The sequence below is a fragment of the Salvelinus namaycush genome, chromosome 22 (assembly GCF_016432855.1).
Source record: "Salvelinus namaycush isolate Seneca chromosome 22, SaNama_1.0, whole genome shotgun sequence".
Taxonomy (NCBI): Eukaryota; Metazoa; Chordata; class Actinopteri; order Salmoniformes; family Salmonidae; genus Salvelinus; species Salvelinus namaycush.
In genome coordinates this window covers 22,686,732-22,703,239 of record NC_052328.1, presented here as the reverse complement: position 1 = coordinate 22,703,239, position 16,508 = coordinate 22,686,732, and the positions used below count along the sequence as shown (strand labels likewise).

Genomic DNA, 16,508 nt, shown 5'->3' with positions numbered 1-16,508 from the left:
GTAAACTAAATATTATTTGTAGTGGAGTAAAAAGTGAATGTGTGACATCAATAACATGGAGCTACACTGGCCTGAATTCATCTGATCTACATTGCACCTACTTCACCAGCATTTCCTCTATGATCGTAGTTCATTCCTGGACAGTCTAAATTCTCTGTTTTTGAACAATTCATTCCATTTGCTTCACACTAGCAACAACAAAAAACATAATTCATCAAATATTAGTACTCTATATATGTTTTAATTTACATGTGTTCATTTTAAAATGGATAAATATGAACAGTGAAATCTTGTGAGTGACAGACCCAAACATACCGTAAGGAGAGATGGTTTGTATCATGCCACATTTTGCTACAGATAGAGTCAAATACAGGGATAGAGAAAACGGGATATTGGTTAATTAAGTTCATTATGGCAGGCCAACAATCTCTATAGTTCCTACATACACTGAAGGATCTTAATTATGTAGATATCTGCATGCAGCAGGTTTGCATATTTATTTGGCCCTCCATGATAAGCAGCTGTACAGCAAGATCTCCACATGAACTGTTGGTATACATCATCAGATACAGTAAAGACAAATAGTCTTGTTCACCACCCATGTGTCAGAAAAGGCTCTGTCCCGACATTTCTCTCCATCATCGAACAACCCACTGGGCACAGAGGTCAGTTCAACGTCTAGTTACCAACTAATGTGAATTCAACGTGAAATCAACCAAAAATGTGACCTGGTCATTGGACTTAGGTTAAAAGTTGAGTGAAAAAAGGACGAAATTCCCTTATGTTGATGACTTTTTGCAAATCCAATCAGCTTTCCATGTTAATTCAATGTCATCACATTGATTTTGGGGGGGTTGAAATGACATGGAAACAACATTGATTCAACCAGTTTTTGCCCAGTGGGAAGAGTCTGAAGTTATTCTTCTGGTTATCATTTGAGGGTGCAGACTGTCTGTCATGACATCGTTCAACAGACCGTCACTTTTGTGAGAGAGAGTCCAATACCTAGTTATAATACTATCTCTCTGTGTCCATCCTCAAGTCACCATAGACGAAGTAGGTCATGTCTCATAAATGTGGGGTAAAGTAGGACGGCTGGAGATGATAACCATTGGGCAAGAAGTGATGTAACAGCCCTCCAGTGGACGACAAAGGAACCGCGGCAGTGTGGAAGATCATATTCCCAGAGCTGAAGGACGGGAAAGTTTGGTAACTGGCTGAACTCGAGACACAAGTCACAGGACATGGGTTGACGCTGACCAAAGAGTTCGACCCAGGCGACATCGTGCTGTCCGCGCCCGGGTTCTGTTTCTTCCACTTGGTTCTTCTGTTCTGGAACCAGATCTTGACCTGCGTCTCGGTGAGGCTGAGGGACAGAGCCAGGTTGAGTCTGTCACACACTGACAGGTATTTCGTAGAGCGGAATTTGTTCTCCAGGGCCACCAGTTGTTCGTATGTGAAGGCAGTCCTGGCGCGTCGCGGCTTGGCGCAACCGTGATCCGAGCGCCGCCGTTTGTGAGGCGAGGGGTCATGTGTGGCTGAAGTTCCGACGCTGCTGCTGATGCTGTCCCCGGCCCCCTCTTCTTGCTCCTCTGGCTCAGTCGTTGAGTGTACTGAAAGTGGGTTGTTGACGGCTGCCTGGTGCTTAAGATCTGCGCTACTTGAGTGGTCAGTCCCTGTGTCTTCACCTGTGAACACAAACATGAACATTAGCACTGTAAATGGGCTTTCCAAAAGCTAAACAAATTCTCTGCAAATTCGATAATATTTTTGACCTCATACATAGGGAAATAAGATCTCAAAAGCCGGCGGCATGTTGTTGAGGAAGCGCATACATGCGCAAAACTGTAGGCCCTAAATGGTGCTGAATGTACAGCGCCACCCGACCGCCCCTCTTCTCTAGATCCATAACTTCCACCTAAACGTTTACAGTAGCCTATTTGAGATTAGTCTCCCTTGGCAGACGCGTTGCCTTCTACAACAATGTTCTAGGTCTGGGACTACCGAGACTAATTTGAGATCCTTGCGTAAAGTAAGAATTAGAAAAAGAAAAGACTATCATTGAAATTGAAAATATAAGTATATTTAAGACTCTGTCTGAAATCCCTAAAACCAATACATAGTCTAAAATAGGCCTACCTAATAGAATAACTGTAAAAATGTGGACTTGTGCGAGTGGGACGAAGCGAGGGGTAAGAAGGGGACTATGGGTGGCTTAGCCTCTAATCCCCAAATCATGTATTTATCACAAATCGCCTCAAATGTCATGTTGCGGAAAGAAATCCAGGCCAAATCCAGCTCCACCATCTACCTATGACGTGCTAATGGAGTTTCATATTTGTTAGTGGATCGATAAATCTAATCTATTTAAAGGGAAGTTTTAATCGAATGATATTTAGGATCAGAAAGGGATGTGGTTTGAAGTTTGTACCTGCAAGGTGCTGGAGGGAGATATGCAGGATGCAGTAATGGGATATCGATCAAAGCGAGCGGAGGCATCCTCAATGGGACGATTTCAACAATTATCTGGCCAGCCTGTCCCAATGCCAATCACACACACCGGCAGCGGGAGCAACCCTTTGTGGGTTTCTTAAAAGGAAACGTAGCCTTGAAAATTAAGGGAAGGTCATATAGAGATGACAACATTTTATCTGATATAAAATAGCCACACTCTTAGTTGGTCAGTGAACCAAGAAGCTATAGATGTTTCTCATATTGGCTATTAGGCCTACGTCGTATTAACTATGGACATATTATATAATGTATTGAATCCCTATGTTGAAAATAAGTTATATGGACATTATTCATGTAATAATGCTAAACAAATATGTTATGCTGAACTGAACGAATAATCCACGTTACGTGGGCTATATACGTCTGTTGATTCTCTATTTTCCCCTAAAACAAAACAAAAAACAGCGGGTATACCTGTACCAAAAATAAATTGTTGTCTGTAGTTTTGTGATATCTTTACCTGCTGCTTCCGTGCGCACAAGTGGCGGCTCTCCATCTGCGCCAGCATCCTCTTCCAAACGTGCCACTCGTAAATTCTGCGAAGGAAACGTATCCTTTGTTGGGAAAAGTTCGAGTATCTTCTTGCTATTAAATTTATTTGGGTCCATTATATCAAGTATAGAAAAAGAAATCCTATGACTAGATGTCATTTTCACATTAGACTCATTGGAATCCAACATCCTTTTAAATCCCTCCAAATTGATCAGTGATAAGAGGTGAGAACTCTCGCGCGCTATTACGCATCTGGGTAGTCACTTGGCATACTTTCTGCACTTCTTTAAACGTTGGTTAAACTAGTCAACTGTCTGTCCCATAAAATGCACCTGCCCTCAGATTTCTATGTCAGTCTGGCCAAATGAAGGTCGATGAGTGAGCGGAGTGAGATCTTTAAAGCGTCTCCTCTCCGCTCGATTCGAAGAGACGCGGTTTCTGGCTCCCACGTGACAGCCACATTAGCCTTTCACAAGACCTCCTGTAATTGACTTAAATCATTTCGTCGATAATCACCCATATCATTAAATCCAATGATATTTGACCCTTTGCCGAAAGTGAAGAGGTGACAGGTTGCTAAATAAAAATGTTTGGCAAAAGCCTCCTGCCATGAAAATAATTGGTGATACAATCCTCTATTTCCCCTCCATGATTCGTTTTTTAAAATAGTATTATCATCTGTAAAAAGTGTGAATGTTTCAATGTTTGAAAATGTTGCTTTGTCATTTTTCACATGTAGGCAAATTTTGCTGTTGCTGTCTTCAAAAGGGATACCAAAAAAGCCTAGTTAGTGCACACAACAAAAATAAAGCGAGACCTCAGTCACCATGGCGTATCTATTGCGTTTGTTTGGAATATATAGTATTTAGTTTGGTTTGTTTGGGATAGATTTCCAATACTAATACATTTGAATAACCCAACAGTCCTGTAGTCTAATTATATCTTAAAGTGGATTATTTATTATACAAATGAACTATGATCCACATGATTACAGGGAAGTCTGCCCCACAATGAGCAAACGCATATATAGTATGTTGTCTGACTATTTTCTCTCGTTTTGTGATATATTCATGTTCACAATAAATCGATTGGCCCCTAAATATTTGGGATTAGAATTGAATGCACAGTGGCATAGGATTGTTCTAAACATTGAAGCCTAGCGATGGCCGAAATGGTGAAACCAGCACTGGGTCAATATTCACAGCGGATGTCAAACACTGATAAAACTGACCATCATTACAGAGCGTCGTTTTTAGGTTAGAAGGCCAAGCCATAACTAAAATGTGTAAACTATTAGAAGTATTATTGCTTGAATGACCCTTTTAGATCATTTTATTAAATGATATTGAAATGTATTTTTAGTAAACAATGGTAAAATACTGTGTATGTGTGTGTGGGTGTGTGTGCGTGCGCCTTGCATGCGTTTTAGTCTATGTGCACCATGCAAGTGTATGTATATTATGTAAAGTAGGAACAATTGTCAATATCCTGTAAAACTACAGCACTACTCTGGGCAGATGGAGGCTAAAGTTACCTATTGACCCAGAGAATGAGAGGAGAATGGAGATAAAGCAGACTGGAAGATGTGTGGAGAAGCGGTATGTGGAGGCCTGACTGCTGGTGAAAGTGATCTCCTAACCATGTTGGTGCAACAGTTAAAGATGGACAGAAGATTGGCAGAGGAAGAGAGAAGATGTTCTGGTGCCATCGTCATCTTCTGCTAAAGCATTAACTGGAATGACATTCATTCTCAAGGGTGGCCAAAAATGACAAACTTAAAGCCCCGGCCCCAATAAGCCACGCCCCAACTCTTCTGATAGGCTGCAGTCGCTGCATTTCCCCCACCACTATGCTATGCGCATGTGCATGAGTAGAATGATAAAACATTATTATTCTTTTGGATGCTGAAGATCTACTAGACTTGAGTTTTCTGAGGTAGTTTAACTTACAAGCTCTGGAGCTAGTTATGCCAGTCTTTAATATAACTTACTGAAAGTGAACATTGTATCTTGTGTCATACTATTGATTGACTACTGATTGGAATGCTGTATTTGTTTTACTCAGATTATTATTAGTTTAATATAAACTTGACATATTTTATGAAGTATACATTTTGTGTAAGCTTTTCCTTTCTCAGCCCACAAAACAAACTACGATGAAGTTAACCCAAACGAGGAAGAAGTTATTGTTAACCCTGGCTCAAGAGGCAGTAATGTCTCTGTTAAAGAGTGAGTGCATAGGATAATTTGAAATAAAAATTCCAAAGCTCCTGCTTCCAGGTGGGAATAGCAAGTGACAGTCTCTACCACAGAAACTTATGTGAGGTCCTACCTGTGCACTCTTATGGGTGAAGGAGGCAAACAGAAGCCCTATTTAGCTATGGTTCCTGTCTATGTTAGTGAGGAAGTAGACCAAAAACAAATTTACACACTGTTAAATGGTCTCCCAAATTATTCTCCATCTACCATTTCCTCCCTGGTCCTGCGTAGTTTATGACTATGGGTGATTACAACTCTACATGGCTGCTTTGTTCCTGCCAGTCGTAGTCTGGTGGACTGGCATGATCCATAGTAGTTACATAGTAAAACATTTGTTAAAGCACTCCCCTCCTGAGGATCCTGTTTTTCTACATTAGCATGTGTATGGCGATGGCACAGCTACAGTTACTGTGGGGGCTCCATATGAATAGAGCACTGCACGCTGGAGGTTTACAACTTCCTGTGGCCGGACATCTGTTTGCATGAGGCCAGTACACAAAGCACGGCCCCGGGGACAAAGAGGGACCAGGTAGACATCAGAGGACGGTGACAGCAGCTGGCCGTGTATGCGGTGACAGTGGGCAGAGCCAGAGATCAGAGGGGGACTGCAGACCCAGCCAGAGCTCCTGGGGTGCCAGGGGGCACACTTCCATCCAGGATCCCCCACCAGGGCCAATAAAGTCATTAACTCACCAGGGAGGCTGCCCCAGTCTGCTAAATGTCGGATAATTTGTCTAATGGCAGGAGTCACATTGTGAGGGTGGTTTCCATTGACAGGCTACTGTGTCTCTTTTGTCCTCCTGTCTCCCCTGTCCCACTGTAAAGTGCAGCACACAAAGAGGATCAGTGAGTGTTAGGTACCGTCAGAGCTACTTGTTACCTCCACTGTGCTTCCTAAACACTAAAGCACTTAGGGTCTCCTCCATGGCTTCACTTCCAGACTCTCAGGAATGTTTAGTCATGTTGCATAGTACAGCCAAGAAGACACATACACAAGAAGGGAATGATTATGTATGATTTAGATTTTTAGGAAAGTTGAAATGATACAGATGCATACAATGACTTAAACACTTGCTTTGTAAATTCAACCAAAGTTCAATGATCTCTTATTCCCCCAATACTGCAACCCAGCCAGCCCAAGTTACTGGCACCTTTTCTGATGTGAGTTCAATGCAAAATCCCATCCCCAGCGAACCAAACCGAGCCAAGCCATGCGCCATACAGATATCACCTCCCCACACGCTGTGTCTGTGTTGGCTGCAGTGAAACCGTTGATGGATAGAATACAACCCTCTCCACTAACACAGGTTCAGTTATGCCTAGTAACCACACCACACCTATGGGCACCACCAGACCTGGAGTTAGAGACCTCTGCTTTAGTTTGACTGTGACTACAAGGTCAGTGGCATTGCCCAGTAATTGTCCTAACGGCCTCTGTACCTGTTGGGGGCCGTAATGAGAGTTTTTCATTACGGCCGGGACGGGTGAGTGCCTCTGGCAGATGCTGACAGGCAGCAGATGTGTAAAGTTGGGGGTGATTTGTAAAGGGGTTGACTCCATCGTTGGAGGGGACGGAGGGCGACGTGAGGGGGTGGAGGGGGTGGGAGGGGTAAATTACCCTGAGGGACACTGTCAGTCATGGAGCGCCCCTGTCATGGCGAGGTAAAGGTCAGTTCAACACATCCTGTTCACCAATAACAACATACACTGAGTGTACTAAACATTAAGCACTGCTCTTTCTATGACACAGACTGACCAGGTGAATCCAGGTGAAAGCTATGATCCCTTATTGATGTCACTTGTTAAATCCACTTCAATCAGTGAAGATGAAGGGGAGGAGACAGGTAAAAAACATATTTTTAAGCCTTGAGACAATTGAGACATGGATTGTGTATGTGTGCCATTCAGAGGGTGAATGGGCAAGAGTGCCTTTGAACGGGGTATGGTAGTAGGTGCCAGGCGCACCGGATTGAGTCTGTCAAGAACTGCAATGGTGGTGGATTTTTCACGCTCGACAGTTTCCCATGTGTATCAACAATGGTCCACCACCCAAAGGACATCCAGCCAACTTGACTCAACTGTGGGAAGCATTGGAGTCAACATGGGCCAGCATCCCAGTGGAACGCTTTCGACACCTTGTAGAGTCCATGCCCCAACGAATTGAGCCTGCTCTGAGGGAAAAAGGGGATGCAACTAAATTTTAGGACGGTGTTCCTAATGTTTTGTACACTCAGTGTATATGCCATAAGGGGACAACTATTGTAATAAATACTCATAGAAGAATCTTCAGTAGATAGGCAAACCTCCTAGCCTACAGTGCAATGGACCAGAGTCTAGAGACCCCCACAGAATTGACTAGACTAGATAAAGTACACTCATGGGAAAAAAGGTGCTATCTAGAACCTGAAACGATTCTTCAGCTGTCTCCATAGGATAACTATTTGAAGAACCCTTTTTGGTTCCAGGTAGAACCGCTTTGGTTCCATGTAGAACCATTTTGGGTTCTATGTAGAACCCTTTCCACAGAGGGTTTTACATGGAACTCAAAAGGGTTCTACCTGGATCCAAAAAGGGTTCTGCTATGGGGACAGTTGAAGAACCCTTTTGGAACCCTTTTTTTCTAAGAGTGTAGGGGTCAAAAACACTAATTGTGGGCCAGGCCCCATATGCTAGTGCGTAGAGATGGGAAGCAAAGCTACCTCCATTTTCTGTCAATGCACTGTAATTTACCCCTGAGCAGCAGTGACAATGTGAGAGGAAGGCCCTGATTTGAACTGGCTTCTGTCCCACTGAAAACACACACATATTAATGCTTTTCCTCAGGCATTTACAGCCTCAAACCACTGCAGGTATGCAACGTGCATCACCCAGAAATCAATTGCAAGGCACTGCTCTAATACATCCATGTGGATAGCCATAGGCTTTTTAATTTTCATTGTACATCTCATGCCATTTCTCTCTTCCATAATCTTTTAATTAAGATCACAGTACATTGACCTGTGAAGGCTCTAGTCTACATTGTATACTTTACCTCTGGAAGTAACATGCCCTCTGAACTAAGATGAAGCAGTATTTCAAGTCAACGCTTGGCTAGAAGATAGCACGGATTGGGTCTTCTCTGGCTTGGGAGGTTAAACACTGACAACAGTTCAGTAGCCAAGGTGGCCCTGTAAACACACACACACACACAGTTCCAAGCTAGATAACTTGCTGCCATCCTTCCAGAGGGGGAGGTCTGTGTGTAATAGCTGTCAGCTGTGGTGGCTCCACTGTCAGTCAATGCTAGCATTGATCAGCCATTGTTCTGAGAAGGTCACATCATAATTCATTAACAATAATGACTCCCCCGACGCCACCTGCACTCCTTCACTTGATTTCCCCGTTTAAATTACGAGCGACTATCAGGCTGCAGCGCACCAAACAATGAAGATGCATCCGCCACGTAAAGGCAAGAGCTATTAGTTACATTATTTAAATGGACCAGTTTAAACCTGGGGAACTGTCTTTATGAAGGGCAATTAGGCACTAACCATAATTGATAATTCTTACTAATTACAATTAGGAAATATAAATTGTAGGGACGGGATTTGTCTTCATTGAGCTGTGGAAGGGGAGCGGCGGTGGATGAGGCAGAACAGGCGTGATGTAAAGTAGGGGGGTGGGGTTTCATTTATATCTATCTAGTGTAGAAACAGATTGTGTTTGTCCCTTCATATTTCTCCATTGACTGTTATCTCATATTTGTTTCTATGTCCTTGCCAAATACTACGTCGTTAGCTAGCTATGGTGGGCCTAAACTGCATCTGGAATTCAATAATGACACAGAATTTTTGTATGTTATCATTGGAAATTAGTCAATGTGTATGGATGACAATCAAATGTGAATTATAAAAGAGGTCTATTTTGTGTCGGTTCTTCTCATTGTGACATCTGTCCAGTCAGTCTCTCAGTTCGGTCGATCATTTCGCATGAAGGATACAATACTGACGTTCCCTCCTTGTGCCTTTATCATGGACTATCCAGACCCTTGTATTCCCAACCTTGAATCAGAGATTTGATCAGAATTCAGGCATGAGGAGTTACATGATTGATTGTTGGGTCATATTGGTTGAGTCCATTGAGCAGCCCACAGAAAACTAATCAGAGATGTTCTCATACATGTGTCATCTGTCATTTGAGTCAGGTCAAAGGGCTAATGAAATCTGTGGCCCTGACCTCTGTGTTTTCTCAAGATCAACGCTCATGACCTTTGAACTTGGTGTCTGCACAAGTGAGGTAGTCCAAACCAAACTCAGTAACTGCCAATTTTGTAATCCATTTGGGTGCATAATGGTGATTAGGAGAGACAGTGATACAATTCAATTCCTCATCCATTGGTCTGACGTCTTGTTGGATGTGAAAGTATACACTCAGCGTACAAAACATTAAGAACACCTTCCGAAGGGGGCATAGACTCTACAAGGTGTCGAAAGCATTCCACAGGGATGTTGGCCCATGTTGACTCCAATGCTTCCCACAGTTGTGTGTCACGATCATCGTAACATTGAAGAGAGGAGGATCAAGGCGCAGCGTGAAATGAATACATATTTAATTAACGAAGACGAAGAACACTTTACAAACTAAACAAAACAACAAACGTGAAGCTATATAAACAATAAGTGCAGACACAGGCAACTTAGACATAGACAATCACCCACGAACTACCTAATGAATATGGCTGCCTAAATATGGTTCCCAATCAGAGACAACGATAGACAGCTGTCTCTAATTGAGAACCAATCTAGGCAACCATAGACATACATACACCTAGACTAGACACTTTAACCAACTAAGCCACAGCACCCATAAACATACAAAAAACCCTAGACAATACAAAACACATACATCCCCCATGTCACACCCTGACCTAAATAAAATAATAAAGAAAACAAAGATAACTAAGGCCAGGGTGTGACATTGTGTCAAGTTGGCTGGATGTCATTTGGGTGGTGGACCATTGTTGATACACACGGGAAACTGTCGAGCATGAAAAAAAATCCACCACCATTGCAGTTCTTGACAGACTCAATCCGGTGCGCCTGGCACCTACTACCATACCCCGTTTAAACGCACTCTTGCCCATTCACCCTCTGAATGGCACACATACACAATCCATATCTCAATTGTCTCAAGGCTTAAAAATCCTTCTTTAACCTGTCTCCTCCCCTTCATCTACACTGGTTGAAGTGGATTTAACAAGTAACATCAATTAGGATTCATCATTTTCAACTGGACTCACCTGGTCAGTCTGTGTCATGGAAAGAGCAGGTGTTCTTAATGTTTAGTACACTCAGTGTATTATTCAGCCAATAGTCAGAGCTATACCTTCCTTCGTAGCCTAGCCTAACTAACAACAATTCACCCCATATCACTGTTCTAATTGGTGATGACATCCTAAATCAGCTACATAAACTGAGCAAAAAAAGAAACGTCCCTTTTTCAGGACCGTGTCTTTCAAAGATAATTCCTAAAAATCCAAATAACTTCACAGATCTTCATTGTAAAGGGTTTAAACACTGTTTCCCATGCTTGTTCAATGAACCATAAACAAATAATGAACATGCACCTGTGGAACGGTCGTTAAGACAACAACAGCTTACAGACGGTAGGCAATTAAGGTCACAGTTATGAAAACTTAGGGCACTAAAGAGGCCTTTCTACTTACTCTGAAAAACACCAAAAGAAAGATGGCCAGGGTCCCTGCTCATCTGCGTGAACGTGTCTTAGGCATGCTGCAAGGAAGCATGAGGATTGCAGATGTGGCCAGGGCAATAAACTGCAATGTCCGTACTGTGAGACGCCTAAGACAGCGCCTCAGGGAGACAGGATGGACAGCTGATCATCCTCGCAGTGGCAGACCACGTGTAACAACACCTGCACAGGATTGGTACATCTGAACATCACACCTGCGTGACAGGTACAGGATGGCAACAACAACTGCCCGAGTTACACCAGGAACGCACAATCCCTCCATCAGTGCTCAGACTGTCCGTAATAGGCTGAGAGAGGCTGGACTGAGAGCTTGTAGGCCTGTTGTAAGGCGGGTCCTCACCAGACATCACCAGCAACAATGTCGCCTATGGGCACAAACCCACCGTCGCTGTACCAGACAGGACTGGAAAAAAGTGCTCTTCACTGACGAGTCACGGTTTTGTCTCACCAGGGGTGATGGTCAGATTCGCGTTTATCATTGAAGGAATGAGCGTTACACTGAGGCCTGTACTCTGGAGCGAGATCGATTTGGAGGTGGAGGGTCCGTCATGGTCTGGGGCAGTGTGTCACAGCATCATCGGACTGAGCTTGTTGTCATTGCAGGCAATCTCAACGCTGTGCGTTACAGGGAAGACATCCTCGTCCCTCATGTGATACCCTTCCTGCAGGCTCATCCTGACATAACCCTCCAGCATGACAATGCCACCAGGCATACTGCTCGTTCTGTGCGTGATTTCCTGCAAGACAGGAATGTCAGTGTTCTGCCATAGTCAGCGAAGAGCCCGGATCTCAATCCCATTGAGCACATCTGGGACCTGATGGATCGGAGGGTGAGGGCTAGGGCCATTCCCCCCAGATGCCTTGGTGGGAGAGTGGGGTAACATCTCACAGCCAGAACTGGAAAATCTGGTGCAGTCCATGAGGAGGAGCTGCACTGCAGTACTTAATGCAGCTGGTGGCCACACCTGATACTGATTGTTACTTTTGATTTTAACCCCCCCCCCCCCCCCCTTTGTTCAGGGACACATTATTCCATTTATGTTAGTCACATGTCTGTGGAACTTGTTCAGTTTATGTCTCAGTTGTTGAATCTTGTTATGTTCATACAAATATTTACACATGTTAAGTTTGCTGAAAATAAACGCAGTTGACAGTGAGAGGACGTTTCTTTTTTTTGTTGCTGAGTTTATGTAACTGTCCACTATGTACAACTGCATCGCCAAGACAACATATACATGAATGGCCTAGTCTCTCCTTTATCGTAAGCTAAGACAGCGATCTGATTTGAATACAAACACACTGTCATGGTGGCAGTGGAAATAGAGTGATTGAAAAGATCAGCCATGTACCACTGGAAGGTAGGTGTGTCGAGTCAGATGGCAGAGTCCTGGAGGTTTATTGCTTTATTCACTGGGGATTTGAATTAATAATTGGCTTGTATTGTGTGTGTGTGTGTGTGTGTGTGTGTGTGTGTGTGTGTGTGTGTGTGTGTGTGTGTGTGTGTGTGTGTGTGTGTGTGTGTGTGTGTGTGTGTGTGTGTGTGTGTGTGTGTGTGTGTAGCGATAAGGCATCTGACTACTGTGTTCCTGTGTTGGCGCTAGCCCCTTTCTCTAAGTGTGTGTGCTGAACGTCCACAGAGGTCAAAGGTTGCTGACTGAGTTAAGAGAGAGTGACGGGTAAAGATAAACTATTCAAAGACTCACACACACAGGCCGCTCACCCCCATCTCCCCTTCCTCCTCTTTCATTCCACACCCTAAACAGACAGACTTATCCCAGTCCCATTGAGACTGCTCTAATGTATTGGTAAATATCAAGGATTAAACTGAGGTGCATGGACTTGACTATCCCATAATGTGTGAATGTTTCAAAGTATTATGAAATACAATATTTATCAAATATAATTTTAAATATATCTCCACTAGTTATAATGCATAACGAAGTTGTTCCAAGTAATTCAGGAAAACATAGATTAATGTGATACTTGTGCAACCATGTTAAATGTGAGTGAGAAATGTTGAATGATGCGACCATGATCCTGACTGTGTATTTTCCTGTCTGGTCTAGACTTTACCGTGAGGGATGTGCCGTGCCACGAAGCTCCCATTGAGGGCAGTTTAATTGCTACACTGAGCTCTGGATAAGTGAAGCTGCTCTAATCAAGAAAGTCTTCATCAGCCATTTCCCTCGATGATTCTCCCTCATTTCTCCCCTGATCGTTATTTTTCATCAAACAAGGTCTGTGCCATGTGTGTGAGTGTGTGTGTGTGTGTGTGTGTGTGTGTGTGTGTGTGTGTGTGTGTGTGTGTGTGTGTGTGTGTGTGCGTGTGTGTGTGTATGAGCATGCAAGCATGTGTGTGTGTGTTTTTGTGTGTTTGTTCGTTGTAGCCTGTCTTCTATTTCAACCCCATCCTTCTCAATGAACTGAGGATAACAGATTGCCAATGGAACTTTGGCAACACATGACTGAGGGAACCTTTCCCTACAGAGTTGACAGTGACCTTTGACAGTGCACTGGATTACTGTTGATCCATCCACACTGTAGCTTCCCCAAGGCACACCCACCTCTGAATGCGTCACACTGCTGTTTGAATTCAAACGAAACGTGGACAGAAAACCCTGTTCAAAATAATAGGCAAGCAAGCTTCAATTGAATGGAACTGACCCCAGTCCAGGGCAACAGTAAAGCGAATACCATGGGGAGCTTTTAATCCATTGTATATTTAGGCAATAAGGCCCGAGGAGGTGCAGTATGTGGCCAATATACCACGGCTTAAGTGCTGTTATTATGCACGATGCAACAGAGTACCCGAACACAGCCCTTAGCCGTGGTATATCGGCCATATATAACAAACCCCCAAGGAGAATTATCGCTATTATAAATTGGTAACCAATGTAATTAGAGCAGTAAAACTAAGCGTTTTGTCATACCCGTGGTATACGGCTTTCAGCCAATCAGAATTCAGGGCTCAAACTACCCAGTTTATAACAGGCAGTATGTACAGGTTCACTCCTCCGCAGCAACTTACAGTACAATGACTACCACAGCCAAATAATAACACAAGAATAAGTATCAGAAACAGATTGATTTAAAACATTCACAATCCTATAAAAACAAACTGTATCAGCTCCACATCACCCAGTCAGGATAAAGTCTTTTACCAGGGTAAGGGTGACCGTTCCACCCCCTAACCTTCACCCTTTGGCTCCCCAGTCCTTTGGCTCATGACTCTGTCAAAGACCAGGAAATGATTGGGGAGGAATTGTTTTCCTTAAGCCACTGATAGTAAATCAGCGTGGTCCCTCTCCCCTCCCCTGCTTTCCTCTCTCCAGGGAGGCCAGGGGAGCCGAGCGGCTGCCTCCAGATGCCTCTCCTTAGACCCCTGCCACAGCATGGCTGGCCTCTGCAGGCATCACTCTTCTCATCACTCGCCCTCTTCTCTCATTCCCCCTCCTCTCCTCTCGCCCCTCTCTCTGCTCACCCTCAAATGATGTGTGGCACAAAATGGCTGCCGTGCACCACCCAGGTGGGTACCATTAAACACTGGTGGTGGACTAGGTCCTTTGCTACATAATGTAGTGTTTTGAGATTTGCTAAGAAGAGTGTTACCCGTAAAAGTAATCAATTCACATGTTAATTCATTCAGTCATACAATCCGTGACTCTAAACCTGTGTCTTCTGCTCCTCTGTCTGGGAAGAACATCTGGTTCTGGCTCCTCCCCCATTCTAAAATCCCCCAATCAAAAAGATGAATGTGGTTATCTAATGAGGACAGTGTGTGCACAATGTTTGGACAGCGTCTGTGTCTGTGTTTATTTGTGTGCTTGGGTTGCGCACATGAATGTGTGTGTATGTGTGTATAGCACAGTGTCTATGTCTGTGTATTTATGTTAATGTATGTGAGTGTGTATCTCAGTGATCAGTGTGATCCACTCGTGGTTTGTTCTCCTAATCATCTACACCGTCCCATATTTCTCCCCATGCTATAACACACATACACACACATTTTAAATATTTAACTTCAATCCACAAATCACATTACAGTCAAGAAGGAATCAAACAATTCAAAGCATATGGATATCCGTACACACACACACACCCCACATCACCAAGGCGATGCCATACATAAGAACTCTAAATCTTCCACTTTCTAAGAATTCATCATAAACTGTTCCTCTTAATCAGTCTCTCAATTACAAACTTGTAAACTTATTGATCAGCATTGTGACAGATATGGGGCTAATTTTACAGTAATGGTACTGTAAATTATAGGTTTGTCATTCATTTGATAATGGCGCAATGTCATTGCAAGATGACTCTGTCTATCCTAGTGAAGTTCAGAAATCTCTGCAATGTGTTTGTGAGTTATGGGACCTTTAGCCCGTTGAGTTAGAGGCTCATATTGAGAAAATTTGTCTAACAGCCTGGCCACTCATGGTCCTCAGTAAACTCCCATAGATTGTGTTGCCGTGGTTTTTATCGACAGATCCCATTACATGAGTGTTCACGTTTACGGCCACGTCCATAAACACTGAGGGATGCTGTCCGGGATGATGGAGACGCTGAATTCCATTTGATGCTTCAGTGCTCACTCTCTTTCTCTTTTTTCACTCCATCTTTTAACCTCTTTCTTTCTCTCACTAACTCACACATTCTCTCTTCCTTTCGTTATTATCACCCCCCTCTCTCTCGTTCAGTTGATGGCCGGTGATGAACGGAGATGACTCGTTGAGTGATGATGGCGTCTGTGGGCAGGCTGGGTGTCCTGTGGTGCGAGAGAGAGGATGTGAGCACCGAATGCGAGATGATGAGATAGAGTGGCAGTTCAGCTCAATCTATGTTTACTGCACAAAGGCCGCTCTATATCGATCTGATAGGGTCACAGCATACAGACCGTAGGGACAGCCAGCACTGCAGCCAGGACCTTTAATACCTCCTCTAGATCTAAGACGAATCATCTAGCTGGGGGCTGGAGGGAGTAAAAAGGTTGGTATTGGATGGTTAGCTTTATGACCTTTAGCAGGGTCAGAGTGAAATCACTCTCCTTCTGCTGACCACTATCCATTAAATCTGTACATTTGAAGCATGGTTGGTTTACAGCAGGGCTAAGTTTGGACTACGCTTCAAGAGGGGAATAGTACATCAGAGAGCAAACAGAGATAACATTTTAAAAAGTACTGCATCCATTGAACCTTTATAATGTATGATTAAGAAACGCTAGAGACATTTCTATTGATTCCACTGTACGTTGTTCCCTCTTCTCTGAATCGTTGCACTACTTTCAGATTTACTTTTGATGTAGAATTCCTTCTTAAAAACAACAGGCGCAGACGATCGGTAGGTAAACCCGGCCTGACGTCATGCGCTCTGTGTTCGTCAGAAGAGGGTGCTGTAACTTCAGGGATCGCATTCTCCTCCTCCAAAGAGGACTTTGAGTTCTGTTACAACGATTGTCCATTTTCATGTCTTTCTACATATCTTTCTACATGTGAT

The 16,508-nt window shown here is 43.6% G+C and overlaps 1 protein-coding gene across 1 annotated transcript in view; it reads right to left on the bottom strand.

The window, feature by feature from the left end:
* Positions 1-1,068: 1,068 nt before the first annotated feature.
* LOC120017794 (NK1 transcription factor-related protein 2-like) overlaps positions 1,069-16,508 on the bottom strand; it is a 53,516-nt gene continuing 38,076 nt past the window's right edge. Inside the window, exon 2 of the mRNA XM_038960767.1 lies at positions 1,069-1,688. Within this exon, the coding sequence (XP_038816695.1) occupies positions 1,069-1,688 (620 nt within the window). The remainder of the gene's footprint in view (positions 1,689-16,508) is intronic.